The 27817-nt window shown below is 33.3% G+C and overlaps 5 protein-coding genes and 2 long non-coding RNA genes across 9 annotated transcripts; 3 read left to right on the top strand and 4 right to left on the bottom strand.

The window, feature by feature from the left end:
- Window positions 1-188: 188 nt before the first annotated feature.
- LOC123675597 (ankyrin-2-like) lies at window positions 189-9332 on the bottom strand. The gene is made up of 2 exons (XM_045610990.1): window positions 8842-9332; window positions 189-3301 (listed from the first exon to the last, which is right to left on the bottom strand). Exons 1-2 carry the CDS (start codon window positions 9137-9139, stop codon window positions 2016-2018), a joined length of 1584 nt encoding a protein of 527 aa, XP_045466946.1. The 5' UTR covers window positions 9140-9332; the 3' UTR covers window positions 189-2015.
- Window positions 8090-8588, top strand: LOC123675598. The gene is made up of 2 exons (XR_006746792.1): window positions 8090-8235; window positions 8317-8588. It is a non-coding gene; the product is annotated as an uncharacterized LOC123675598 (long non-coding RNA).
- A 1052-nt stretch (window positions 9333-10384) lies between the features above and the next one.
- On the bottom strand, window positions 10385-17980 carry LOC123675596 (phosphatidylinositol 5-phosphate 4-kinase type-2 alpha). The gene is made up of 7 exons (XM_045610989.1): window positions 17660-17980; window positions 17503-17600; window positions 17338-17448; window positions 14304-14682; window positions 14147-14249; window positions 13200-13394; window positions 10385-12056 (listed from the first exon to the last, which is right to left on the bottom strand). The coding sequence occupies exons 1-7, from the start codon at window positions 17792-17794 to the stop codon at window positions 11821-11823; spliced, it is 1257 nt and encodes a 418-aa protein (XP_045466945.1). The 5' UTR covers window positions 17795-17980; the 3' UTR covers window positions 10385-11820.
- A 285-nt stretch (window positions 17981-18265) lies between these two features.
- On the top strand, window positions 18266-24277 carry LOC123675585 (myb-binding protein 1A). The gene is made up of 5 exons (XM_045610965.1): window positions 18266-18523; window positions 18582-18767; window positions 18824-19222; window positions 19850-20546; window positions 22104-24277. Exons 1-5 carry the CDS (start codon window positions 18353-18355, stop codon window positions 24035-24037), a joined length of 3387 nt encoding a protein of 1128 aa, XP_045466921.1. The 5' UTR covers window positions 18266-18352; the 3' UTR covers window positions 24038-24277.
- On the bottom strand, window positions 24040-25232 carry LOC123675589 (transcription initiation factor TFIID subunit 7). 3 transcript variants are annotated; one of them, XM_045610979.1, is made up of 5 exons: window positions 24877-25225; window positions 24425-24829; window positions 24313-24373; window positions 24187-24218; window positions 24040-24133 (listed from the first exon to the last, which is right to left on the bottom strand). In XM_045610979.1, exons 1-5 carry the CDS (start codon window positions 24946-24948, stop codon window positions 24113-24115), a joined length of 591 nt encoding a protein of 196 aa, XP_045466935.1. In that variant the 5' UTR covers window positions 24949-25225; the 3' UTR covers window positions 24040-24112. The 3 variants fall into 3 exon arrangements, with proteins under 3 accessions (XP_045466935.1, XP_045466933.1, XP_045466934.1); XM_045610977.1 differs by having other exon boundaries at window positions 24040-24218; window positions 24877-25232; XM_045610978.1 differs by having other exon boundaries at window positions 24040-24218; window positions 24425-24820; window positions 24877-25182.
- An 811-nt stretch (window positions 25233-26043) lies between these two features.
- Window positions 26044-27492, top strand: LOC123675588. Its single transcript, XM_045610976.1, has 3 exons — window positions 26044-26558; window positions 26700-26855; window positions 26905-27492. Exons 1-3 carry the CDS (start codon window positions 26310-26312, stop codon window positions 27418-27420), a joined length of 921 nt encoding a protein of 306 aa, XP_045466932.1. The 5' UTR covers window positions 26044-26309; the 3' UTR covers window positions 27421-27492.
- On the bottom strand, window positions 27362-27812 carry LOC123675595. Its single transcript, XR_006746791.1, has 2 exons — window positions 27659-27812; window positions 27362-27577 (listed from the first exon to the last, which is right to left on the bottom strand). It is a non-coding gene; the product is annotated as an uncharacterized LOC123675595 (long non-coding RNA).
- Window positions 27813-27817: the final 5 nt, after the last annotated feature.

The raw sequence follows: 27817 nt of genomic DNA, 5'->3' as shown, positions 1-27817 counted from the left end.
AAAGTTGCACACCCTGTATCTCGAAAACAAATCGTTTGCGAATTGCGAGCCTATATGTTCATAGGACTTTTTTTCTTAAAATGATCCGAGGAATCTGTTATTTTTGTTTGTACCTCCAATTAAGAAGCACACACTGTATGCTGTATGATAGTGGATGAGGAAAGGTGATCAAGAGAAAAATAACTCTATTTTGTCAATATTTTATTTGGTATCAAAAATGTGCTCAGATTCGGAGCAACATTCAAATAAAGGTATGAACAGACCGACGCGGGACTGCGGGAGCGATGCGTTAGATGCGACAGCGGGCAGATTGCATAGCATGCACACAAACGCGATAATAATAAGACAAAACTACTGTGCGAACTGCGGGAAACACTGCACGATGCGGACCGAAATTAATTCGCAGACATCCCGCAATTCGCAAGCGTTCTATCCGTTCCGATATGCACTCCTTCATATCCCGCCGTTGATTTCCATCCCGTAAAAGTTTCGTTCCCGTCCCACGTCGGTCTGTTTATACCTTAAAGCGTCAAAATTTTTTGTCAATATAACTAAATGTTTCACAAGACACAATACACTGTATATAGGTCCAATATTAACATATTCATAAACTCCAACCAGTCATTCCAAAATACAACATCAAATCATTCAAGAATACAACAGTTATGTAGGAATATTCGATTATTTTCGAAGCAATCAACATTTGTCCAAATATTTCAGTTAGTTTTTATGAATTTTACACTGAAAAACGTAATACTTTGAACTTATGTTAAGTTGAGTTGTTACTCAATCGTGTATAAAAAGATCTACGATAAATATTTGTACTGAGTTGAGGTAGGTAGATTTTATACGCGCGTAAAAAAATATCTACAAAAGTTGAACAATGCTGAATAAAAAAGATATAAGTTTTATTATAGGTACTAATTTATACTGTATTAAAAAGGCAATGCGATATTTTCAAATTTATGTAAATAAGTTTTCCCATCAAAATGTATACCTATCATTTTTCATTATATAAAATTGATATAATTTAATTTCGAGTAATTAATCAAAATTCAGTTTTTTCTATTGATCTTTCCGAATAAAATCCTCTTCACAATATCGACAAAATTGACTATTAGTTACCAACGCTAAGTACGTAGTCATAAATTCAATACTTGTTGTGATTAATTTTATCAATTTCTTCAGACAAGGCCGTTGCTAGTGGGTAGGCAGTGGTCAGTGGCGTCAAAATTCAAGAGAGGCAGTTTAACTTTAAGAGTTAGTGATGCTAAAATTCATGCACTACTCATCAGGCTTGTCGGCTTTCTGTTTGACGAACTTTTACTGGGAATTTGGGGCGAGCCTTTGATGTTTCTGGAATTATTTTACTTAGCTCTAGTTCAAGTCAAGTAGTAGTTTTTCAATGTTAGGTCAAGTATTCAATAAATAAATACTTGACTTTGACTTGAGTTTAATTTCAAGTCGAGCTCAAGCCAAGTAGCTTGAATATCAAGTCAAGCCGTAAATCCCTAGTTTCAATTGCACAAGATCTAAATATGGCACAAAAAACCGTTTGGAACCATTTTCATAAGGCTGATCTCAAGGAGAAGGTCGATGTAAGGGTACCACAAGAGAAATCGACCGATTTTTGAAGTGTTTAGTGACTGGTGATGAAAAGTAGATCATTTACGACAACGTCAAGCGAAAACGGTCGCGGTCGAAATGCGGTGAGCAGCTGAAACGTTGGCCAACCTAGGATTGACGGCCAGGAAGGTTTTGCTGTTTTGCTTTATCTGCTATGAGATGCTTCCCTACGGGATACAGGTAGGTTTTTTCATTCTTCAGATTTGACTTCTGTTAGGGCGGCAATTTGTCTAGCAAGTAGTGACGGCTCTGTACTCAGAACTATAATACTTTCTCAGAGGTAAAAAATTAAATATCTGTATACCAAACTGAAAATCATATAGAAATTGAAATAAATATTTTCGAAACTAAAATAATGAGGGGGTATAATTATTATATTCATCGCTTGGTCAGGGATCGTACTGATCGAAATAATGACCGAGATTCTTCTTAAAATAATCTGGTTTCATCCAATCCCTACTTTCTTTCGGCACTTCATTCGAGTGCGAATATTTCAAACGTTCCAAATCCTGTGTTGGAATATAGTCCAGAATCGCCTTAATACAAACGGCGTTCAAAACACCATCGAAAATTTGATTAAGGAATTCAAATCCGATAGTTTCTGCCTTTCCACGCCTGCACCCTTTCCGATATTTCTCAGCTAGCACATGACTATAGCAAGGAAAGTTTGAACTGTTGATCTTATCCAGTAACTTGGCGAATTCCTCGTTTTGCGAAAATCTGGCCGCTATGCTTATCGGGGCGATGAGAAAATCGAGTAAAGTGAACGAGCTTTCGTTCCCCACACTCATCGAAGCCAAAGTAGACAATTCGGATGTGCAAGTCAAGAGGAAAGTTTGATACTTTTCATTTTTCTCGATCTGGTTCAACATATCCTCGGTAAACTGGAACTTCCCTTTACGTTCTTCCAACGCGTAATACCTGAGAAGTTCCAAGCCAGATTTGCTATTCATGAGCAGGTAATACTGAAGGACTGTAAATCCATGGATATCGGGCAAGACGATGTCGGCACCAGATCGCAGTAGGCATAGCATATACGACCTATCCATGCCTTTAGTTATAGCTACGTGCATAGGTGTTTGGCCTTCTCTATTTTGGGCATTAATGTCAACTCCGGCCTCTACCAACATCCTCGTCAGTGCGATGCTGGGATATAATTTGGACAACCTACAAGATAAAGCCAGGGAATGTAGGGCCGTGTTACCAGCATCGTCAGTCGCCATAGGATCCGCTCCATTCTTTAACAACAGCTCGCAAATTTCGACGCAACCCGCCCACCTATGCAAAAACTGATGCAATGCCGTTTTGTGAAATTTGTCTCTGGCGTTTAAATCTGTGCCTCGGTTAATCAGATGGGACAGGACTTTACGGTTCCCGAAGGGGAATCCCATATGAAGGGGAGTTTCACCGTGACCGTTCCTTGCGTTGATATCTGCGCCGTGATCTAGAAGAATGTCGATGACTTCTGGATCCGCCTGAGTGGTGGCCACATGCAAAGGTGTGAATCTTTTGTTTTCCGTCCTAGCGTTGACGTCGGCGCCCATCTCCAGAACGTACAACATTATTTCTTTGCAGGAAGACAGGGCCGCAGCATGCAACGCAGTTTTGCCTTGATCTTCTATGGAACAATCGATGTTAGGGAGGAATTGGAGAAATTCCTTTGTCAGTGCTGGTACTAGAAAAAGAATGAAAAATATTGATTCAAAAAAATTTTTTTTTCAACACAACAATTAATAATATTTATTGATCTTTTGAGACATTATACACTGCGCAAAAAAATTAACGCACATTCTGAAAATTTCAATGGAAGTTAACTCTACATTGACTTTATAACTTATTTTTTATGTTCTCTCGGGAAGGTTTTCAACGAAACAAGACACATTAAATGGAAGAAAAATTCAGGATTTCACCGAATCTTATGTGGAAGAAGAGAAATAAACAATTTTCAAAATACTGGAATGCTGATAAGTGATTTAACACCTGGTATTTCCACCCCTTGCGTTAATTACAGCTCGGCAACGACGGTTCATACTCAAAATGAGTGATCTTAAAATGTTCTGATCTAATCCTTCCCAGATTTCTCTGAGTTGGATTCCTAAGTCATTAAGAGTAGCTGGATGATTTTCTGAACTTCTCAGCCTTCTATTGAGGTTGTCCCAAATCTGCTCAATCGGATTGAGATCTGGACTTCTTGCTGGCCATTCCATTCGAGAGACTTCAACCTCTTCAAGGTACTCCTGAACGATGCGCGCACGATGGGGTCTGGCATTATCGTCCATAAAAATGAAATTTTCACCAATGTATGGGGCAAATGGCACTACATGCTCTTCAAGAATGTTCCTTATATACCTATCAGCATTCATAGCTCCATCATCAACAACCACTAGGTCTGTGCGAGCAGTGAAAGATATTCCACCCCATACCATAATTGATCCTCCCCCGAAACCAGTAGTATTCAGGAAATTGCACTGAGCATATCTTTCATGTGGACGTCTGTATACAAGGGAACGTCGATCACAATGGTAGAGGCAGAATCTAGACTCATCTGTGAATAGAACTCTTTCCCAATCAGCCTCTTTCCAATGGATATGCTCTCTCGTAAAATCCAAACGCGCCCTTCGATGGGCTGGGGTAAGAGCTGGGCCTCTTGCCGCGACACGAGGCCTTAAATCATATTCTCTGAGGCGATTTCTTATTGTCTGAGTGCTAATTTGCACCCTATGAGTTTGCTCAAGCTGATTTTGAAGGAGGCGAGCGGTTGCAAACCGTTGTCTCAACGAAGAAACTCTCAAGTAACGTTCTTGAATGGCAGTTGTTACCCGTGGTCTACCCTGTCCTGGTCTTCGGACATTCATACCTGTCTCTCTGAATCGCTGCAACATTCTGGACACACTTGTATGGGAAACTCCAAACCTTTCTGCAATTCTTGTGTATGTCCACCCTTCTTCTCGCAAAACTACCGCTTGGGCACATTCCTCTTGGGTCAAATTGCGTGTTTCGCGTTGCATAGCGATCGAGTGTAGAAAATCAAACGAAAGAAAAACTATTGTTATATAGAAAATTCTAATAAGAAAAAATAAGTTTTTTTGTTTTGTATAATATTAATCTATGGTCGAGGAAGTGAGGCTTATTATTATTATTAGACTTTATTATTGAGTTGTGAAAAATATATAAAGCTAACACTATTGATCACTAGAATTGATCAAGAACAACTGATTTCAGAATGGAGCCAATACATTCAAAATCTGATAATTTCATCTTTTTTTATTCCTGCTGGGAAAAAACATCTGTATTGAAGAAAAACGTTGAAAGTGGATAACATATGCATGCATAATTCTGACAAAAATAATTATCATTGGGAACACCTTCAGTTGTGGAATAAATTTGAAATTTCCATAATGTGCGTTAATTTTTTTGCGCAGTGTAGATGAATTTGGCGTCAATTAAAGACCCCAACAATAAAAAATTAAAAATATGTAATCGAAAATTCGAAACTGAATGAAACGGAACCAACAGAAGCCTGAAAAGAGCAATGAGTTGAGAGTGGTGAAATGAATAAGGACCAGTTTCATGATCGACAGTAAAATATCGTTTTCCGTGAGAAGTAAGATGTCTAAAAACCTGGTGCATGGACTGATTAGATTTTGTTTTGCCAATTTTGACAATATTAGTTGAGCTTCTGTTTGGCTAGGATCAGGTTTTAATTGATGTATCCTGTCAAAGTCAAAGGAAAAAAGATTGAAATGAAAAGAATGACATTGCGGCGCCGCCACGAAATAAAACTAATATTTTCAATTTGCTCGAATGTCATTCCATTCAAAAATTGACGAGTGCATACACCACGTTTTTAGACATCTTAGTGAGAAGTCACATTCACAAATGAAACGTGTTTCATAAACAAATTTGAGGTTAGAAGAATGTTTGAAGTGCCCTTCCTCATAAAGTCCCTTTATGGCAAGAAAAAGGATTTTTTTTGTTCGCGCATACTCTGTGACTAAGAACATAACCTTGATCTGATGTATCATTTACTTTCACTTTGTACACTTAATACATTCTTTCTCATTTTTGTCAACAAAATTTCAGTTTCCATGAAATATTATCAAATGCAAGCAATAAATCACTAGTTCTCAGAATAGCCAACTCTAGGAAATTTGACACTTGCTAATGAAAGAAAACTTGGTTGGATTATGTTCATGAAACCGGAGCTCTCTATAAACTATAAAGGCGTCTTTTCTATTAAGTGATCTTTACCAAACAGAGCCTTTTCGCATGAAACTGGCCCTTTTTATGAATGTTTATAAAATTATAAATCCTCATTAAAGTGGCGAGTTGTTCACATTCATTTGTTCGTTTGCAGTTTGTTTTTGCCTCCTTTTTTGGGGCTGCAACCAATGGATTTTCGTTTAATTTTATAAACCAGCATCATTTATTCATTCGGTCGGCAACTTCAATATAGAGAGAATTGCTTGGGAGTTGCTCGTCAAAGATAAACATTAAATTCAAATTTCATGCCACCACCTATTAGGTTGTAGTGCAGTAGTTGAACACTACGATACAAAGAAATATAATTTTTTCTTTGTGAAGAGTGTTTTTTTTAGAGCTATGGAACTTTAAATTGCAATAAAACAACGATGGATTATTCGATTGACATGAATTTTATTTATCCGCAAGATAATCTTGTGGCATTACATTTTGAAAATGATTTCTGGCATATGACCGCCACGGCTGGCTCGGATGTAGTCCAATCTGGACGTCCAATTTTCGATTACTTTTTCCAACATTTGTGGCCGTATATCAGCAAAAACACGGCGAATGTTGTCTTCCAACTGGTCAAGGGTTTGTGGCTTATCCGCATAGACCAATGACTTTACATAGCTCCACAGAAAGTAGTCTAGCGGTGTTAAATGACAAGATCTTGGAGGCCAATTCACAGGTCCAAAACGTGAAATTAGGCGGTCACCAAACGTGTCTTTCAATAAATCGATTGTGGCACGAGCTGTATGACATGTTGGGCCGTTTTGTTGGAACCACAGCTCCTGAATATCATGGTTGTTCAATTCAGGAATGAAAAAGTTAGTAATCATAGCTCTATACCGATCACCATTGACTAAAACGTTCTGGCCATCATCGTTTTTGAAGAAGTTCGGACCAATGATTCCACCAGCCCATAAAGCGCACCAAACAGTCAGTTTTTCTGGATGTAACGGTGTTTCGACATACACTTGAGGATTAGCTTCACTCCAAATGCGGCAGTTTTGTTGGTTGACGTAGCCATTCAACCAGAAGTGCGCTTCATCGCTAAACAAAATTCGCTTATGAAAATCGGGAACAACGGCAATCTCATTTTGGGCCCATTCGACGAATCTACGCCTTACTTCATGATCATGAGTCTATTCATGATGAATTGCCAAACCAAACTGAGAATAAATCACTGGACAGCTGTTAAATCGGTCGCCATCTTGAACAGTTATGCCAACTTAAAGTTATATACCTCGAAAAAAAACACCCTTTATAAGGTTTAGGTTCCCCAAAGATATACTGTTTTTACGACTTTTTACAGCTTAGCAGTTTCAATAAGTTTAATGAGGCCCTATCATAAAACTATCCCATAACAATTGGCCCGCCTAGTCCCCAAAAATTCAAAATCTTCAGGAAAATTCAAATCATCATAAAAATCAAGTTGTGAGCTGTGATGAATAATTAGTTTTGGTGTTTACTGTGCCGATCTGTAGCAATTATTGATAAAGATCTGATAAACTCGAATAATCATATTCAAAGTAATACTACCAGAAACAATGCATCTTGAAAAAAAAAAGCGTTTACAGGCTCATGTTTATAGGACATTTTTTCCCTAAAGTTATCCAAAGAATCTCCCAGTTTTTTTGTAGCTGTATAGCTTGTAAATAAAATATACTGTATAAATAGAATAACAATTTCAAATTTCTTTCAATTTCGTGTAGATATAGAATCATCAGAACTTTACAAAATTCAAACAGAATATCTAGAAAAACCTTTTACTTCATTGAAAGCAGATCCCACCGAGTTGAGATTTTCCATGTAAATTTAAAATAACAAGAACATTTAAACAAAATTTATGTTGATAACGTCATCATAATCAGAGAAAATTCAAGCAAAATATCAAAAATACGAAATATTTGTGATACCTCTGAAATTTTTTATCAAAATTGATACATCCCTTAGTATTTTATAATATTTTTTTTTCCAGACCCATCTAGTTTACTTCAAATTCATGTTGTATTTTTTTGTTCATGCAATATTTCAGGGGGACAGCAAAAATTTAGGGGCCCCCTCTGGAGTAGTTACTGCAGCAATCATTCAACTTTAATGACAATAACTCTATTTGTCAAAGAAACCTTCCAAAAAAAGGGATATTGTACCTATAATAATTGTGTAAAATAAATATACCATATTTTTTTTATGGAATTCAATGTGTTTCTTTTAATTCTATGTTAGTAGTTATATGAAATTATAGAGAGCTTTGGATTGACAGTTCATATTATAAATTCGTTTTGAGATTGTCATAAAATAGTTTTTTCAATTTAAATTCATTCTTCGTTGGTTTAATAGCATTGTTTTTGATTTTTTCAGGTTAGTTATTTAGAATTTATATAAGAAGAGTTTGTAAATATTATGTTCCACGTTAGAATTTAAAAAAATAAATTTTTTCAGATTGATGAAATCAAATCGTCTATTATCCGACTGAATAAGAAAAGATTTCTTATAATTGTATACTAAACATATGAAGTTTTTCGATTTAACAATAGACAATATTATAATGAAGTTGTAATAAACACACTCTAATGTACAAAATCACGCTTATGAAGATTCTGTGGATAACCAGACAAAATGTAAGAACCAACCAAGGGCGTACTCAGGATCAAAAATAACCATGATCGTTCAGGTTGTAATATTTCATAAAATATAACGATAAATTACCCTAATTTAATGATTTTCAATAGTATTTTTTTATTTATAAAATAGCTATTTCAATAATTTTAATGAATTCCCAGCAACAAAATTTAATTACGATTAATTCTTATGGGATAGGGAAGCTGTCTCGCCTGCCCCTCGCTGGTTACGCCCATGGTAAGAACTATTCTGGTCTCGAATTGAATAAAGTAACTAATGAACTAATGCATTTTTTTAGTAATTAATTAGGTATTTCCTAAAATTACATGTATTTGTTCAACTCACCTCCACAAGTGATAGACCTGTATAGTATCGTCTCTTTATAGTCGTACAAATACAAAGGATCTGCTCCATAACGGAGTAGCAGAGTAAATAATTCATGGAATTCCTCCTCTTGTTTATAAGCATCAATGTATAACGATGCGAAAACAGAGGATATTTCATCCTTCTTTATCTTTTTATAGTTCCTTTTCAAATATCGTTTAAGTTGTTTGTAAGATAAAACTTTTACAGCTTCTTCCAAATTTTCAACTTTTGGTTCACCAAAACAAGATAAAGTTATTGACTCAAGAAAATCCATCATTTTGAGAGAACGAACCACAAACCGAACGAACACTAACTAAATTGACTAAAATAGAAATGGTGAACTGTTTACGTTAATGCCTTGGCTGAATTTCAGGGTGGAATAGGATATATTGATATATAGGACCCTTCCATAGTTGAGCAGGTCATTTTCGGAACAGTGTTCTCTCATTGGTGGGCCATAAGAAAGAAAGGGGATGTTATCATAATATTACATTATGGAAAAAACTATTTTACAAATAAGTAATTAAGTCAGTTCCGACAGTTACTAATAAAGAATTTCAAAATATCGAATTAAACGACATATATATATATAATACCTCTATATATATATAATACCTATATCTACATATAGGAATTCCAATTGTGTATTGATTTTATATGAACTGTGTTCCAAAGGGGATATAAGGATGGTTTTGAATGTTTTTGACAACGAGTTGATTTCAATCAGGGTTTTTTGCCAATATATGTCCTAATATTTGCTTGTCCGATTTTGTTAAATTCTGTTTATACCTAGATGTTCAGATAGAGTGAATACTGTATGATTCCATAGAAATTAAAACTCATTTGAATAACCCGCCTTGTTCATGCGCAAACGTAAAATTTTCGGGATCTCAATATTTTGCGTTCTACTTTCTACTATTGCTTTTCAAGTTCGAATTGGCGCTATAAACACATTCAAAATGACATTAGTCAAACTGACAAAAAATAGTTATTTATGCAACAAGTGAATGTTTATTGCACTCGACGTGAAATTGTCCGACGAGGCCGAGTTGGACAACACGTCGAGTGCAGTAAACAATTTTTGCACGAGTTGCATACAACATTTTTTCTACGTTCATGCAAAAAGCAAAAAATGATTTATTGAGGTGCGGCACTAGGTGTAGGAAAATGAAAAGCGCAACTTGAATACTTTATTATTAATATCGATTTGCATTGAAACAGGAACTAATACGTTACGAACAATTTAACTCAAAGTTTATTTTTACCCTCAATGTTGAAAGTGAATGAACAATTGGTGACAGCACGTTGAAGTAGAATGACAGATGAGTGCAATGAAAACTTTATTGCACTAGTGCAATAAAGAACTTCTTTTCCACTAAATATAGTTCAATAAAGTTTTGCTTTTTGCATGAATGTAGAAAAAATAATTTTAAAATTGGCAAGGGGGCGTTTAACTTAAACATTAACCTATTTTTCCTTCATTTTTAGGGTTAGAATGTTAACAACTAATGAAAAACTCATCTCAATGAAATATATTTATTGGCTTATATCAAAAAGACAATTGAAACTGAAACATTATTATAATGATATGAAATTAAAACATATATAAAGCTTTCTGTAATGACAAAAATATTTTACATATTGCATCAACACATATTATGTTGACTATACAGCATTATTATTCATCTGGATAATCAATATGAAAAAATGCTTTATGGATGATTTCCATTATAATTTTACAATCCTAAGACACAGTAAGGCTGTACAAAGTTTTACACATAAAAATCTAAAATTTTACCCTGCCAAAAAAAGTTCGATCTACTCAGGTTTATTCCCAAGATATTTAGCATTCCTCAAATTCCTGCAGTCTCAAATATAAATAAGAACAACGAGAAATTACACCAAAACAATTGTGTTGTCCCACTTGTCCTGACATACCAAAAATCCATTTTCTTTGTATATCTCTAAAATCCACAATTCCTGATCTTACAAAATTTTGTATATTTGTTAAGACTGATAACAAAAAAGTTGATAGATAAAACAAATATAAAATTTTGTATATTTGTTAAGACTAATAACAAAAAAGTTAATAGATAAAACAAATATAAAATTTTGTATATTTGTTAAGACTGATAACAAAAAAGTTGATACATAAAACAAATAGAAAAAGAGATAGAACTCGAACTATCCATTCACACGAAACTATGTAGCTAAGGTACTTTATAAGGATTATCCTGAAATAGAAAAACGGTTATAAATACAGTAGATTCTCGAGAGAAGACTCGAAAAATTTCGGCGGTTATATAGAATATAAAAAATTAAACTTTTTTTCTATTTCCCCAGAATTTTTTTGTGCATGTAGAAAATATATCAGATGATTATTTCAATAAGTAAAAATATACATAAAATTTGAAAGAAACAGTACAGAATTGATGAATGATATGAAAAATGAAACTCTTATGTACTCTTACATACCAAATCTGATAACATCAATTCTGTACAGGATCTATCAAGACAAGTTACTTTAACAACTCACATATAAAAATTCTTCATCGAAAAGCTATTTATTTTGGTAGAAATGCTGCCAGAATGCGTATTTTCTTGCAGTCCAATACACTTTTAGAACTTCTAAAATACACCGACATCCATCAAATTCAAATTATCGACTGATAAATTTTTGCTGTAAATCTCATGTTTCGTTATCGAAACCCGAATACATTTTCATTTAAACCCTAGATAACAGACACTCCTATAATAAGCATGCATACAACTAATATCACTTTTCCTCATACAGTGTGTACCTTCAGGATAGAAATAGATGAAAAGTTCAAAGCAGTGTGTTCTTAAATTATCTTTATCAATTTGAAAGAAAATCTCAAACAACTGTTAACGGTCTAAAGAACTATCTTCCAGAAATTGAAAAATTCACAATGTTCTACTAGACCACATCAAACAATTTCATTCTATTGCCTTATTCATGAACTCGATAAATCTTTTGGCATACTGATCTGGATCACATGTGCTTATACCATCCACGTTAGAACCGTATTTGACTGTCTTGGCGGCCTTGGCCGCCTGCTTTCTGACTCCATAATGGGTAAGAACATCTATGATGGCCACAAAGTATATTTCTTTTACTGGAGCTGACTCGCAACTAGGTATGGCATATATATCCAATTCCGGAATGATACCTCCTGAAAATCAATTTTTTTTATAAGAAATATGTTTAATAACCAAAATGAAAATTGATAAAAAAGGTGTTCTGTTCCCCTGCATATATACAGGGTGGTCCAGATTATAAAGGGTGTTTTTTTAGAGCTATAGAACTTTAAATTGTAATAAAACAACGATGGATTATTCGATTGAATTCAATGAATTTTATTTATCCGCAAGATAATCTTGTGGCACATTTTAAATGTGATTTCTGGCATATGACAGCCACGGCTGGTTCGGATGTAGTCCAATCTGGACGTCCAATTTTCGATGACTTTTTCCAACATTTGTGGCCGTATATCGGCAATAACACGGCGAATGTTGTCTTCCAAATGATCAAGGGTTTGTGGCTTACCCGCATAGACCAATGACTTTACATAGCCCCACAGAAAGTAGTCTACCTGTGTTAAATCACAAGATCTTGGAGGCCAATTCACAGGTCCAAAACGTAAAATTAGGCGGTCACCAAACGTGTCTTTCAATAAATCGATTATGGCACGAGCTGTGTGACATGTTGCGCCGTCTTGTTGGAATCACAGCTCCTGGACATCATGGTTGTTCAATTCAGGAATGAAAAGTTAGTAATCATGGCTCTATACCGATCACCATTGACTGTAACGTTCTGGCCATCATCGTTTTTGAAGAAGTACGGACCAATAATTCCACCAGCCCATAAAGCGCACCAAATAGTCATTTTTTCTGGATGTAACGGCGTTTCGACATACACTAGAGGATTAACTTCACTCCAAAGGCGGCAGTTTTGTTTGTTGACGTAGCCATTCAACTAGAAGTGCGCTTCATCGCTAAACAAAATAAAATGGACGTAGTGCGCGATACGTATTCCGCACAGAACCATTATTTTCGAAATAAAATTGCACTATTTGCAAGCATTGTTCAGGCGTGAGTCTATTTATAATGAATTGCCAAACCAAACTGAGAATAAATCACTTGACAGCTGTTAAATCGGTCGCCATCTTGAACAGTATTGGCAACTTAAAGTTATATACCTCGAAAAAAAACACCCATTACATATATTCAGGTAAGTCTAGAATCTAGATTAACGCGCTGTGGTCCACCCCAAAGTCGAACTAGGAAAACAGTTACATCAAGAGGGTATTTCTTACCTTCATACTGCAAACTGTGTTCTCTGACAAACTGAGCAATGGCATTTGGAGAATCAGGTGGTGTATTCAATTCAAATCGTCTTTGGTCAAAACCTGATCCACATTCGCTCTCATCAGAATCACTACATTGATGTACAACCTTTAATTCTCTTTCTCGCGCCATCTCCAATTCACCACGTTCTACTTCATGTATTCCTGAAATTGAAAATAAAAAACTTTGTATGGATCATGTGTCACAACTTTGGGATAAAGGTCATTTCTTCAAAAATTAAAACTAGTCTACACATTTTGTCATATTCACTAAAGATTTTTTAATGTTATTGAAACAAGAGTGGGAAAATTTTGATGAAAAGTGCAACTTCAAATCATTCTTTATCTTTATTTCCTTTTTCTGACCTAAAATCAGTACAGGTGTACTGGTAACACTTAGAACAATGATTATTAAACATTCTAAATCGAAATAAAGAAAAAATAATCCTATTTACAATCAAATATAATACATAGAATAGTATATTGTGCAACATGTGGGGAAAGTCCAACTTTTCTCGCGAGTGTGGAAGTTTGTGGCACGAGCCTGAAAGGCGAGTTCCGCAAACACACGAGCGAGAAAAGAACTTTCTCCACCTGTTGCACACTATACTTTTCCTAAAACTGCACAAATTTCAATAATTCAAGTAATGGACTTGATTCAAATCAAAATGGCCTTCGTTGACAGTACAATATGCTAATTTATTGCGTTTCCATAGAAACGATTCAAAAGCCCAATTTCATTGGTCTACCAAGCAAGGTGTGGGCAAAGTGCCGTGAGAAATAATATTTCCCACAGTATGAGCAATACATAGTTTTCAAATTGAGTAAGCTATGAAGAATACGCTACTTTTCATAGCAGTTGTAGGAAAAAATATTTTCGGAGAATTCTACAATACAAAATTGAAAAGACTTCTTACCTAATAAAAGACTGTAATCCATCAAATGCAGTTTAGTTAAAAACTCAACATCAGCAGTTAACGTTTCCATCAACTTACTTTTTGCCTCATCACCAATATATACCTGAGAAGAAGAAAGCTTAAATATTTTCTTCCTCAATGTTCAATCTGGTTTTACCTTCATCTGTTCATTGACAAAATCATTATCTTTGTAAGTTGGGAGTTCCTTTTCTCTCTCCTTTTCCGAAGCTTCCCTATCTACAGTGGATCCTTTTAGGTCAAACTTCCTGTGGATGTGTAAATGGTTGGAAAAAACATTCCTTGTGACAACTATATAGTTTTCTACATTATCAACAGTAAGTCTGTACATCCCTAGATACTGAGGTAGCAGTGTTTTTCCATGTCTTTCTACTATGTATGGGTGATACTGCTTGAGGAACGAGTGCATTCTTTCAACTTCTTCGGAAGTCAAGGTTTTAATTATAAAAAGTTTGTCTGATGTGTGATAGAATTTAGCACCACTCTTCCCTGCAGAATCCTCAGGTAAAGGTTGAGACCTGAAAGAATAAAAAATTTGAATATTTTTATCTGGAGAATAGCACAGTTTCTTGCTGCAAATGGTATATCTACGTTTCATTTAGATGAAACGATGTTAAATATAATCAAACTCATTTCAAATATAAACTGTTCAACAAAAGTAGGGGTTATTGAATTAATATGTGTTTTTTTTAAATTTGTATATGCGGATTATTTCAGGTTAAAATGATAAGATTTCAAAGGAAGGATGTAATCATTCTTATTAGGTGTAGTAAAAAGAAATCCATTGTTTTTCCAATAGATGGCTTTAGTTTCTGTAGCTTGCGTTTTAACGGGTGTTTTTTTTGTGGTATATAACTTTAAGTTGGCATTACTGTTCAAGATGGCGACCAATTTAACAGCTGTGCAGTGATTTATTCTCAGTTTGGTTTGGCAATTCACCATGAATAAACTCACGCCTGAACAACGCTTGCAAATAGTGCAATTTTATTTCCAAAATAATGGTTCTGTGCGGAATACGTATCGCGCACTACGTCCATTTTATTTTGTTTAGCGATGAAGCGCACTTCTGGTTGAATTGCTACGTCAACAAACGAAACTGCCGCATTTGGAGTGAAGCTAATCCTCAAGTGTATGTCGAAACATCGTTACATCCAGAAAAACTGACTGTTTGGTGCGCTTTATGGGCTGGTGGAATCATTGGTCCGTACTTCTTCAAAAACGATGATGGCCAGAATGTTACAGTCGATGGTGATCGGTATAGAGCCATGATTACTAACTTTTTCATTCCTGAATTGATCAACCATAATGTCCAGGAGCTGTGGTTCCAACAAGACGGTGCAACATATCACACAGCTCGTGCCACAATCGATTTATTGAAAGACACGTTTGGTGACCGCCTAATTTCACGTTTTGGACCTGTGAATTGGCCTCCAAGAACTTGTGATTCAACACCGCTAGACTACTTTCTGTGGGGCTATGTAAAGTCATTGGTCTATGCGGATAAGCCACAAACCCTTGACCATTTGGAAGACAACATTCGCCGTGTTATTGCCGATATACGGCCACAAATGTTGGAAAAAGTCATCGAAAATTGGACGTCCAGATTGGACTACATCCGAGCCAGCCGTGGCGGTCATATGGCAGAAATCATATTTAAAATGTAATGCCACAAGATTATCTTGCAGATAAATAAAATTCATGTCAATCGAATAATCCATCGTTGTTTTATTGCAATTTAAAGTTCTATAGCTCTAAAAAAAACACCCTTTATAAGTGTGATCGGGTTTTACTAGATGATGTTGAAAATATGAGAATTCATACTAGTTTTGTGATTAGTTGACTAAGTTTTAAGCATGAGTCAAAGATGGACACTAGAAAAGGAAAAATATGGTATATTTCAGTTTTTCTTAGATAAAGGCGAAAATGCAAGCCAGGCGGCTGAAAATGTAAAAATATATTATTGCAAAGTATTTATTATTCATTGAACACCTTCTGCATTTTATTCTTTTCTATTTGCATCATAATATATCAGGTTCCATTTGGAAAATCACCTCAATATTTCAATGGTAATCCTATGCTTACTAATTAAAATCAAACGAATCATTGCTTTTTTTGCAGTACAAAGAAAAATAGTTCTACTGTGATATATCCTAACAGGCAAAGTTTGATTGAACTGAAGGTGGACGTATATACTAAAAGATAATAAATAATTTTAAATATTCAGTTTGCTTTCAGATATTCCCAGAATATCTAATAGTTTCTCAATATTGAATTCTAAATTATAATGAATATTCAACAGAGTGAGCCTAGTCAATCTATGTTGGAAATAACTGCACATCATAATTAGTACTGATATTGCACTGAGTTTTGAATCAGGAATTATCGATAATTCCTTCTTCCATATCTTGAATTCACATTCAACGGTTATTTCGGTCTAATTCATATAATTTTTTTAAATCAGTCGAAGATCAATCAAACACGTGAATGATGATAACACAGATTGATGTTTGAGAAATCTGTAAGTCAATCAGAAATTTTGAAGTCAGATGTTTCTATTGCTCCGGACTTTTCCAAGTAGCATAATTGCATATTTTTTATGACCAAACAATCCCATCATCCATCTGCACTTCATCGACTTTAGGAAGTATTTTTGTAGGACGTTTTCAACCACTGAAGTACTATCTAATTGGTGGTAATTCGAATTTTGTGTTTACTTTTGAGAAGCAATAGAAGTTCTTTCTATATTAAAGTTGCCGATCGAAGCAATAAATGATGCTGGGATATAAATAATAAATGAAAATCCATTAGAGACCATTAGGTCTTTCCATTGACAAATTTTCTCTGAATTGGTATGGTAACATTTCAAAAAGAATAAGATAAGTTAAAGATTAAGGCTTCAGAAAAGAGCATCAGAAACAGTGGTCAGAAAAGTGTGGATAACTTCACATTAACAATGGCTAATAATAATATTCATAACTCTTACCAATTCTATCTCAGATTGAATGTTAAAACAAGTTAAAATCATTGAACTCTGGTTACTCTAGCAAAAAGGATAATTCATAATTCTAATCACTCCTACTTCGCTTCAAATTCAAGATTGATAAAAAGAATATTATATGAAGCTACATGAAAATATTAACTGTTTGTTATCGAAATATAATTATGATACTAACCGAGTTAAGGATTCCTTATAATCCAAATCATCAATTCCAAACCTCTCTCTAATATTGCGGAACACCATAGGACAATATTCTTTCACCTTGAAATGAGAGGGCATATTCTCCCTAAAATAAACAGGGGAATGAAGACATTATTATGTATGATAGATTCTCACGTACTTATTAAAAAGATGGTTATCTATTTTAATTTTCGAATACGCCCTAAAATCATCTGGCAACAACATCACAGGGATGGTTACATGCATAAGCTCGTTTATCTGAAAAATGATATGAATTTCATCAAATACATTATGTAAAACCGAGATAATATACTTACAGTGTGATTAATTCCCCACATTAATACCGACAGAAATGGTTCGTTCGCCCTGAAAAGCTTGACTTTTTGATGTTTCACCCGAAAATGTTTCTTTTTGAGTTTGGACAGTCCCTGTCCTGTACTTGGGAAAGACATGTCGTATAAAATTGTAGAGCCCCTTCAGAGTATTAAATAGTCAAATGATTCATTTTCAATTGTAGTGTTTACTCAGGAACCAAATGTTTTCGTTATTTATCTAATTCTTATCAGACAAAAACATTTATCTTAATTTTTCAGAGAAACACACCTTCATTGATTAATAGTCGGGTATGTACGTACTCTGTACTTCATTACTTCATATTCGATATCTCCGTATTCGGCTATTTCGGATTAACCGAGAAAAATGAAAAACTATTTGAAGTTAACAATTATTACTGAATTTTGAATATAATATATAATAATTTTTAATTTGTTCATGTTATACGAAATATGAAATTGACTCAAATCGAAGAATACTTGTACATTGTATTTCTTTGAAGTAAGAATAAGCCGATATTCTTTATTCTATGTTATGAACCACAAAATACGCTATGCACAGAATATAATTATTATGATATATTTTGTGTCTTAACCTCTATTTTGGCTTTTGTAGTGTCTTAAACTAACCTCACAAATATCAGTGCAGTATTGAAATAGTATTTGAAAATTATCACCATGGAAGAGGAACACGTGGAAGATGAAAAAAGTAATATAAATAACGATGTCGGAAGTTTAAAAATAAAACATTCAATTTTGGACAACTTCAGAAAACTTACTAAAATTAAAGAAAAAGTGCGAATCAAAGCAAGTACCAGTTTAGTGAATTATTTGATAGAAAATCAAAAGGTAATATTTCTCTATTATGTTAATATTTTTTCAATAATTTTCCTTTTACATTTTTCAGAATGAAACCGAATTTAAATACGCTTTGGGGAGGATAATAAGAGGTCTTGGTTCTTCCACAGTCAGTGCAAAAAGTGGATTTTATGCTACATTGATGCCCTTAATTAACTTTTCGGATATAACTGTAGAGCAGATCTTCGAATTTGTTGAAAAAGAACTTCACACAGGGACAGGCAACTCCAAAAGTGTAAGTATTTGTATTTTAAATATAATATTTCACCTAATTTTTGTTCATTTTCTTAGGAAAATGCTGACGTATCCATGGGAAGCATTTTGGTTTGCACAGCAATAGTAAGATCGGGTCTGTTCATGAAAAGTTCTGATGAGGACAAGAAGAAAATCATAGAATGTATTTTGCATGCTGGAAATGAAAGAAGTTACTTGATGTGTCCAGCAATTGAGCTTCTTTTGGAAATAGATGAAAAAATAAACAAAGATATTTTTCAATATCTATTACTGCCCATTACCAAACCACTAATTGAAAAACCATTTTCCGATTATACTTTAGATACTTTCTACTATTTAATAGTATTAACAAATAAGTATCCTAAGCTCATTGGAAGGGAAATTCTAAAGAAAATTGCAAACAGTTCAATCTTGATAACCGAAAGTAATCTTGAAAATTTTTCGAACATATTAATGGTAAGTTTTGATGATTTATTGTTATAATTGTTGGTAGTCATGTAGAATAGGTATATGATCTTGAGACCCCCAAAGACGCCCAATTTATTACGTCAAATGGACAGATTGAAAAAAGTGTTTATTTGTTATTATTAGGGGAGGCTTATGTCCAGCAGTGGGCACAGCTACTACCATACAATTAAGAGTTCCTAGTTTTCAATAAACTTCTTAAAAAGAAACTTTTATTTCAAAAAATTTATTTAAATATTTTACCCGCTTCTGCAAAGGAGCGTTATATCTAATTTACAAAAAATATTCATAATTACATTTAGTTTAGAAAATTATATATGCAATTATGTTGATTTAACAATGAATTTTCTAAACCATTCCATTTGAAGGGTTCTTCCAGTGCATAAATATTCAAAGATATTGGTAACCTATTAACTATAACTATCGCAACCGACGGAGGGAATTGATGAAATTTTTCTATTTTCTAAAAAAAATTCTTCAAATACCTAATTAATTTTTCGATCTGGCAAGGAAGCTGCCACTTTGATATAGCAGATTTGAGGGTCTCAAAGACATATACCTATTCTACTTGTTTACCAAGAAAGTGATAATTAAATTATACCATAATAATTTTTTCAGACCATACCTAGAATAACATCAATAAAGCACCCAGTTTATGAATTATTTGGAAAGATGCTTGTTAAAACTCAATTTACCATACCATTTATTCATCTTATGGACAAAGCCTTGTTAAAATATAACAGGAATAAACACTTGATTATTATCAATTTCCTGACCATACTACTAAAACATATTGAAAATCAAAATGATCTTCCACATCTTTTGGAAGAAAATTTCATTCAACAGACAATAAAAGTATTTCGACAACTTAGGGGTATTGAGAAAGATTATGAATTGAAGGAATTTACTCATAATCTTTTTGAAAGTTTAGTTGAAGCATTGAAGAAGGAGAATGTTGATGATCAAACTAAAATTTCCATATTGAAAAAATTGCTGTTCTATCCAGGAACATTTATTTTTGAGAAGATTACAAAAAGTAAGGTTATACAACATATAACATTGACCTTAAAAAATGAAGGTGTCAAAGAACTGGCCGCCATATATAAAGAAGTGGTGATGTTGGAGAATGAAAAATTCAACTTGAATACTTCCGAATTACTTCAAAAAAATGATAGATTGTATGCTGCAAATTTATTAGTTAAATTGATGTGCCATCCATCCGTCCATGAAGAAAACAAATGGAAGTGCGAACAGCTCAAGTTTCTCATGAGTTTAGGACTTTTGAAACAGCCCCAAGTAGAAGATGAACTAGCCAGTAAGTGTGATTAGTATAAAAACAATATTAGTAGGTACTGATATGATTCTGTTTACAGAAATCTATCCTTTAATGTACACTGCGCAAAAGAATTAACGCACATTATGGAAATCTTAAATTTATTCTACAACTGAAGGTTTTCTCAATGATAATTATTTTTATCAGAATTATGCATGCATATGTTATCCACTTTCAACGTTTTTCTTCAATACAGATGTTTTTCCCAGCAGGAATAAAAAAAGATGAGATTATCAGATTTTGAATGTATTGGCTCCATTCTGAAATCAGTTGTTCTCGATCAATTCTAATGATCAATAGTTTTTCTTTCGTTTGATTTTCTATACTCGATCGCTATGCAACGCGAAACACGCAATTTGACCCAAGAGGAATGTGCCCAAGCGGTAGTTTTGCGAGAAGAAGAGTGGACATACACAAGAATTGCAGAAAGGTTTGGAGTTTCCCATACAAGTGTGTCCAGAATGTTGCAGCGATTCAGGGAGACAGGTATAAATGTCCTAAGACCTAAGATTCTTGTGTATGTCCACCCTTCTTCTCGCAAAACTACCGCTTGGGCACATTCCTCTTGGGTCAAATTGCGTGTTTCGCGTTGCATAGCGATCGAGTGTAGAAAATCAAACGAAAGAAAAACTATTGATCACTAGAATTGATCGAGAACAACTGATTTCAGAATGGAGCCAATACATTCAAAATCTGATAATCTCATCTTTTTTTATTCCTGCTGGGAAAAACATCTGTATTGAAGAAAAACGTTGAAACTGGATAACATATGCATGCATAATTCTGATAAAAAAAATTATCATTGTGAACACCTTCAGTTGTAGAATAAATTTGAGATTTCCATAATGTGCGTTAATTCTTTTGCGCAGTGTATATACTGTTTATCTATGCCACTGTCTATGATAGTGTCATTCTATTGTAAATTTTCTTACTCAACTAAACTTTGATAACAAACATATCAACTATTTCTAAATCTGAATATTATGTATAAAACTATTATGAAATTATGAATTATCTCTGAAACCTTATCAATACTTTTAATAGAATGTTCATAATTTCGTTTTTGGATTCTATGTCCATATTGTTTTTAAAAATTATACATACAGGCTGATCTATTGCGAGAAAAATCTGAAATATGTCAAGTTTCCTCTGAAGAGCTGGTTTTTTCACATGGAAATAAAAAAACTTATTCCTACCGCGCAGCTTTTATCTAGGAGTAAAACCTGCGCTGTAGGATGCAAGGATGGAAATTTTGTAGGGTATGGAGTTCATACTAAGAAGATGCAAAATAAAAAAAATTATTCCATACATTCATTTTGAAATTCAGTCGATTATTAACTTAATCTCATAAAATTATCAACTTCAATGGACCAGCCTGTATATGCAGAACCATACACTACTTCATAGTTGTCATTCATAAAATTAGTTTAATGTTTTCAATCTTGACTCTCCTAAGCGTCAGTAAGACTTCATGGGAGCTCACACCAGGCTCCACTAAATATTTGAGAAAAAAAATTCTTATTGTTATTTCAATTGCAGGTTCACTGAAAGAAACATTTTTTAGATCCTTGGACTTGAAACTGTCAAAATTAGAAGACCTCCGCATTATACTATTTGAAGTTTTCAACGAACTAGATTCTTATCTAACCAAAAATTTAGAAATGAGATCTGATCTTACTGAAGAGATAAGTGAAACCTGGTCAAAAGCTAAGGAAATTATCAACAAGATCCAATCCAAGAAAACAAAAAAAATTAAACTAGTTTTTGAAATACTATTTTTACATTTAGGCCTGCAGCTTTTTAATGATGTGAAATTGGCAAAAGATTCATTAGAAGAACTGTTCAGCTGCTATGAAAGAATGAAAAAAAAGAACAATTCTGAAACTGATCCTGCTTGGATAGAGGTAGTTGTTGAAGTATTTCTGAGCCTTTTGTCCCACAATTCATATCTTCTAAGAAAGATGGTCAACTGTGTATTTCCACATCTCTGTGAATACTTGAATGCCTCAGCTATACATCAAATTATATCTGTTTTGGATCCTAATAGTGAGGACAATCCACTAACATACAATGGAGATGCTTCTGATGAAGATCTATCTGAAGATGAAGAAGACTCAGATAATGAAGAGGAAGAAGAATGTGTGGAAGAGGAAGAACAAAATGATGATGATGATGATTGCAGTGAAGAAGAAGAAGAAGCAGTAGACGAAACTAAAACGGATAAGTTGAGAAAAGCTCTTCAGATTGCTCTGACACAGAATATGGATAATGAAGATGAGAGTGATATTGATTTAGATCAGATAGATGATGAACAGGGAGAGAAATTGAATCAAGTTTTAGGACAAGTTTTCAAAGAATTCAGATCAAATTTCAGAAAGCATAAAAAACAAAGCAAGAATGACGAAATTACAACCCATTTCAGGATAAGAGTCCTTGATTTGATTGAAATATACATAGATTCCAGCCCTTCAATGATATCAACATTGGAAATAATGGTTTCATTGCTGCATCTTCTAGAATTCAGCATAAAAGATACTCATCAAAAACCTTTGCAAGATCGTGTGAGACATTGTTTGAGGAAAATGTCTGCACTGAAAAAATTCAGTGATATTGCTGAAGTATCAGATAACACATTGTGTGAATTCTTGGAAAATCTTTTACTGAAAGAAACAAGAACCTCAGTTATCCTTCAGATGATGGGAAATGAAATTGCTCAATGCTGTGTATTTATAATTAATTGTTCAAAGATTTTGGTGAATGATGAAAACACTCCTAAAAAGATGAAAAAACACCTGAATCAGAATATCACCAATATCATAACAAGTTCCTCAAATAACTATTTAACAAAGAGAAATTGTCATTTACCTAATGTGATATTCAAACAGATACTACAATGTAATTGGAATGGAAACATTGAATTGATGAAATTTTTACTTCCTGTTATATTTGACGAAAATATTAAACCATTCAAAAAGAATGAAGCAGTAGATTGGATAAAAATTTGTTATAGTAATCATAGACTGTTATTAACATGCGAAAATGAGTTAAAGGAAGACTTTGAAAAGATTACTGAAGAATTTTTAGATAAATGCTTACAATTTTTCAAAAACTTAATTGAAATTAGTGATAATAATGTGAGGGAGAAATTCTTATCATTTCTTTTCCAACTTTTAGCAACCATCAAACAGAGTCCTTTACAAATCAAAACATTTGATTGGACATGCTTAGGTGATAAAATCAGAGAATATAGAAACTGTACTAAAATAAATCCAGATACAAAAAAATCTTACAATAAATTATTAGTACAACTTGGAATTTCAAATAAGATTGAAACAAAACCGTCAGTTATTGAATTTTCTGATAAAGATAAAAAATATTCTGAAACCAATGGCGATTGTAGAATAGAAGTAAATTCGAAAAAAAGAAAAATGCTGAACCATGAAAGTAAAAAAAAGAAGAAATTAAAAACATGAACTGTTGAATTGTAAAAATGTTTATTTTTTGGAAACTCAATTTTTTCTACAAAATTTACCTCAATAGATGTTTGATCAATCTGCTTCATCTGACATCTGAAAAATGTTGAATATTATATTATGTAAATTGGTAATTTCCAAAAATTTACCTCAGAAGAAATGTTTCCAAACAAGTGAAGTTCTAAAAAATAAAATAATTTTTCACTTGATAATTTTTGTTAATAAAGTATTTATACATAATTACTTTTTTTATTATTATAATTTTATAAACCTACCACTATTATTAGAATAATTTTCCTTGTCATGTTCATAGGTTATTTCATATTTCGATGAAACCTATAGGTAATTTACTGTTAATTCAAATTTTTATCTGAAAAAGATACTTACTGCTTCTAGGTCAGTTCTTAGAAGGTAATACAATTCTCTTTCTATATTTTCTACTTCAACAGCTCGATCGGTATTTATAAGGGTTTTTCTGAATCTTTTCTTTTTAACATTTTTTAATGGTGGGGTTATTCCATGCACATAATTTACTTTTTTACTTTCATATTTTTCATAGCCGCAAAGGAGAATGTGACTAACGTCGGCAGTTTTACAAATAGTTACTTTATCATGAGTTTTATAAGATTCAATGATGGTGGGAAATTTTTTCAAACAACCATATATTTTTCGCTTTCCAAATTTGACAAAACCAGTATTGTTCAAATTGAGGCTAATTTTAAGTGCCTTTTTTATTTTACTAGGTTTTGTATTCAGTAAATCTCGAAGTTTCAAAGCTTCAACCTGAAATCGCTTTGTTTTTCGATATGGTTTTGAAATATTTGAAGCTCGAAACTTACCTTTGGCATTCTTAAAATGAATTGCTCTTCCAACTCAACTTTTTCGTCGTCATTATCATTTTCGCAAGCCATTCTTATTTTGAATTTTCAACAGATTACAATTTTTAAGACCTGCGATGATTTCATAGAGTAACAGAAATTACGTTAGGAGTTGAAGTTTTGAAAAATTATCAAGTGATATTAAAATTGTCATAATTTGGAAATCAATTTCAGAAATATTCTCTATAAATTCCACAAAATATATTTGATTGGAAAATAAAAACATTTTAGCGCTCTCTAGAGTCGAATTCAGGCAACCTATTAAACGAGTAATATCTTGAGCTGTGGGTTGTCAAAGTTATTCAGCCTAAAATTTGAATTTTCATATTCATGTATTCTGTACGTGTAATATACATATATTCACAAGTTCTTGTCATAATTTTACAAAAAATTGGCGGTGATTGGTATGCTGTTGTTTATCATCAGAATACTTAGTGCTATATCTGAGTTGTTTTTTTTTAATGCGTGCAATGCAATACGTTATTACAATTTTTTTGAATTTCTTCTAATCAATTGAGTGGGGTTATGCCTCCCCCTGTTATGCCTATGGGGAGGCATATACGTAATCCCCCTCAAAATGATGGAGATAATACGGAATGAAAATTAATGTGATTCAATCCAATGCAATAAAAAAATATAACAATTATATTATCTAGTGTATTATCTATAAAGTAAAGGAATAAATTCAATATTCAAATATCTAGAAAAGGAAAAGCTTTTCGAAAACTCGCACAATCACAATAGTAACTCTCAGGTAGACTACCTCGGTAGTGCAGTGGACAGAGATGTCGACTGTGGTGCCGAAGGTACCGGGTTCGAATCCTGGCTAGGTCATGGATGTTGTACATGTCCGGTGATGGTTAGGTTAGAGGCTAATGACCATAGCAGTCGATGCCTTCAATGAAAGAAAAAAAAAAAACTCTCAAGTAGCTTACATCGTGATAATACCTACTATCACCGTGAAAATAAGCCATTATAATCAAAGATTAATCTAATCTTTGATTATAATCATAAATATCTCAGATAATACCTTGAACTATATAAGTATAATAAGTATGATACGCAAGCCCCATGACTTTTTTAAGAATTATTGAAGCTAAAACTAAAACATTCATCAGGATTAATATCGGCGTTCTCTTCCATAAACTTTTTCGACTTTTATTCATTTTTTTGGGGCGGCTTCTTGATGTTTGAATCATTTTCATTCGAGTTCTCCAATCAGAATGTTGATTCCTCAGAGGAATGAAAAAGATTGGAGCGCTTTTTCTCCGACATTTTGTTGGACATTCCGAACTCTCTCTATATTTCTCTCACATAGAGATAATATCAATTTCGATATTTATTATTAGGTCTATCTATGCACTCTTAATATGTTTTAGGTTAAGTTCGCTAGAATGCGACTAACAAAAATTTTATTTTTACAAAGTAAACTGAGTTTTACAGATACTTTAAGGAACAACTTCAGAAGAGCAATTCAAGATCCACGATATCTTCAAACTATCGATACTATATCTTCTAAGATAGATGCTACAAGGGTAAAAGAAAACTTCTATAAGAATATAATCAGTATTAATCAATGGTACACTAGGATATTAGGTCTAGATGAAGTTAAGCAATTTCAGGATCGAGTTATATTACTTCAAGTGAGTTTTAAACTTTCTATGAATTCATATACCAAAAAAAACTATACCCTAAATTTTAATGTTTGCATGATGGAAGATATTCTCATCATTTTGAAGTAAAAAACGAAGAATCATTGAGATATATTATCACTTTCATCATAGGAAAAATTATTAGTCACTCAGGAAAAGAGAAGAGAAATTGGATCTCAGTTGAGTGAGATAAGAAAAAAGTCCTATCAAATTCAAGATGAATTGCAAGCAATCAAACGCCAGGAAGAACCTGATAAATACTTTAAGCTGATGAAAGAAGAAACTGAGGTAATAATCAATATATTGTGAAACAATATTCTGATACTCTCTTTTATAGCTCTTGAAGTTAGAACATGAGATAAATTTATCATTTCAAGAATATGATAAATCAGAAAGAGACCTCTTTACTGCCTATTCCAATGCAGTCAGAGATTCTCATGAAAAGTACAGATCCCAAATGGATTATACAAAATATTTTGGTATTATTTTAAGTATTGCTGGTTCATTTCTGGCATTTGCCTACACTACACTCCGTAAACATGATCTCAAAATGTTCATTGATAAGAAAATAGAAAATTTGTATAGTTCATTAGACCCCTTACTGATACAGTCTTTAGTTAAAGAGCAGTCAGAGATATCAAATAAGCTTTTGGGTTTACAAAAAGAAAACCAGAAACTTTTGAGTTCCATGGATTCCATAAGCATTCAGTTTAGAGAGAACAAAGGAAAACCGACTTTGGTGGTTCAAGACACACCATCAGATGGCTTTGACGATAATAGAACAAAACTCGTAATAGGTTTTTCATTTTGTCTAATATTTATTGGTTATGTGTTAGGAAAAATTGATAGATAATATTATTGTGACTACTATAAATAGTATAAAATATTTGTTGAGCAGGTCTTGAATAAATGTTATGCATTGGGACTTCTTTTTTTTTTAAACAATTTCAATTCATTGTTCGAAGTATAGAATATATTTAAAGGTCTGAAGTATGGTTTCTTGAGGAGCACTAAAGAGAAAATAATAATATAGTATAATATGTAAAAATTTATGAATCGCTTCTATTGTCAGTGTTTTTACTACCTGTTACCTTGAGGGTTCATCTTTTCTGAATTATAATTATGTAAATGATTCATTTTTCACTGATTTCAACTTATTTTAGTTTAACTTTAGCTGAACTACAAAGAATTCTACTCTTTATTCATTGAGACCATTTGTACAGATTATCGAAGAAGATCACACTTCTTTG

The sequence above is a fragment of the Harmonia axyridis genome, chromosome 3, assembly GCF_914767665.1.
Source record: "Harmonia axyridis chromosome 3, icHarAxyr1.1, whole genome shotgun sequence".
NCBI classification, from domain to species: domain Eukaryota; kingdom Metazoa; phylum Arthropoda; class Insecta; order Coleoptera; family Coccinellidae; genus Harmonia; species Harmonia axyridis.
Note: the sequence above shows the minus strand (reverse complement) of the source record. Positions and strands in the feature narration are given on the sequence as shown.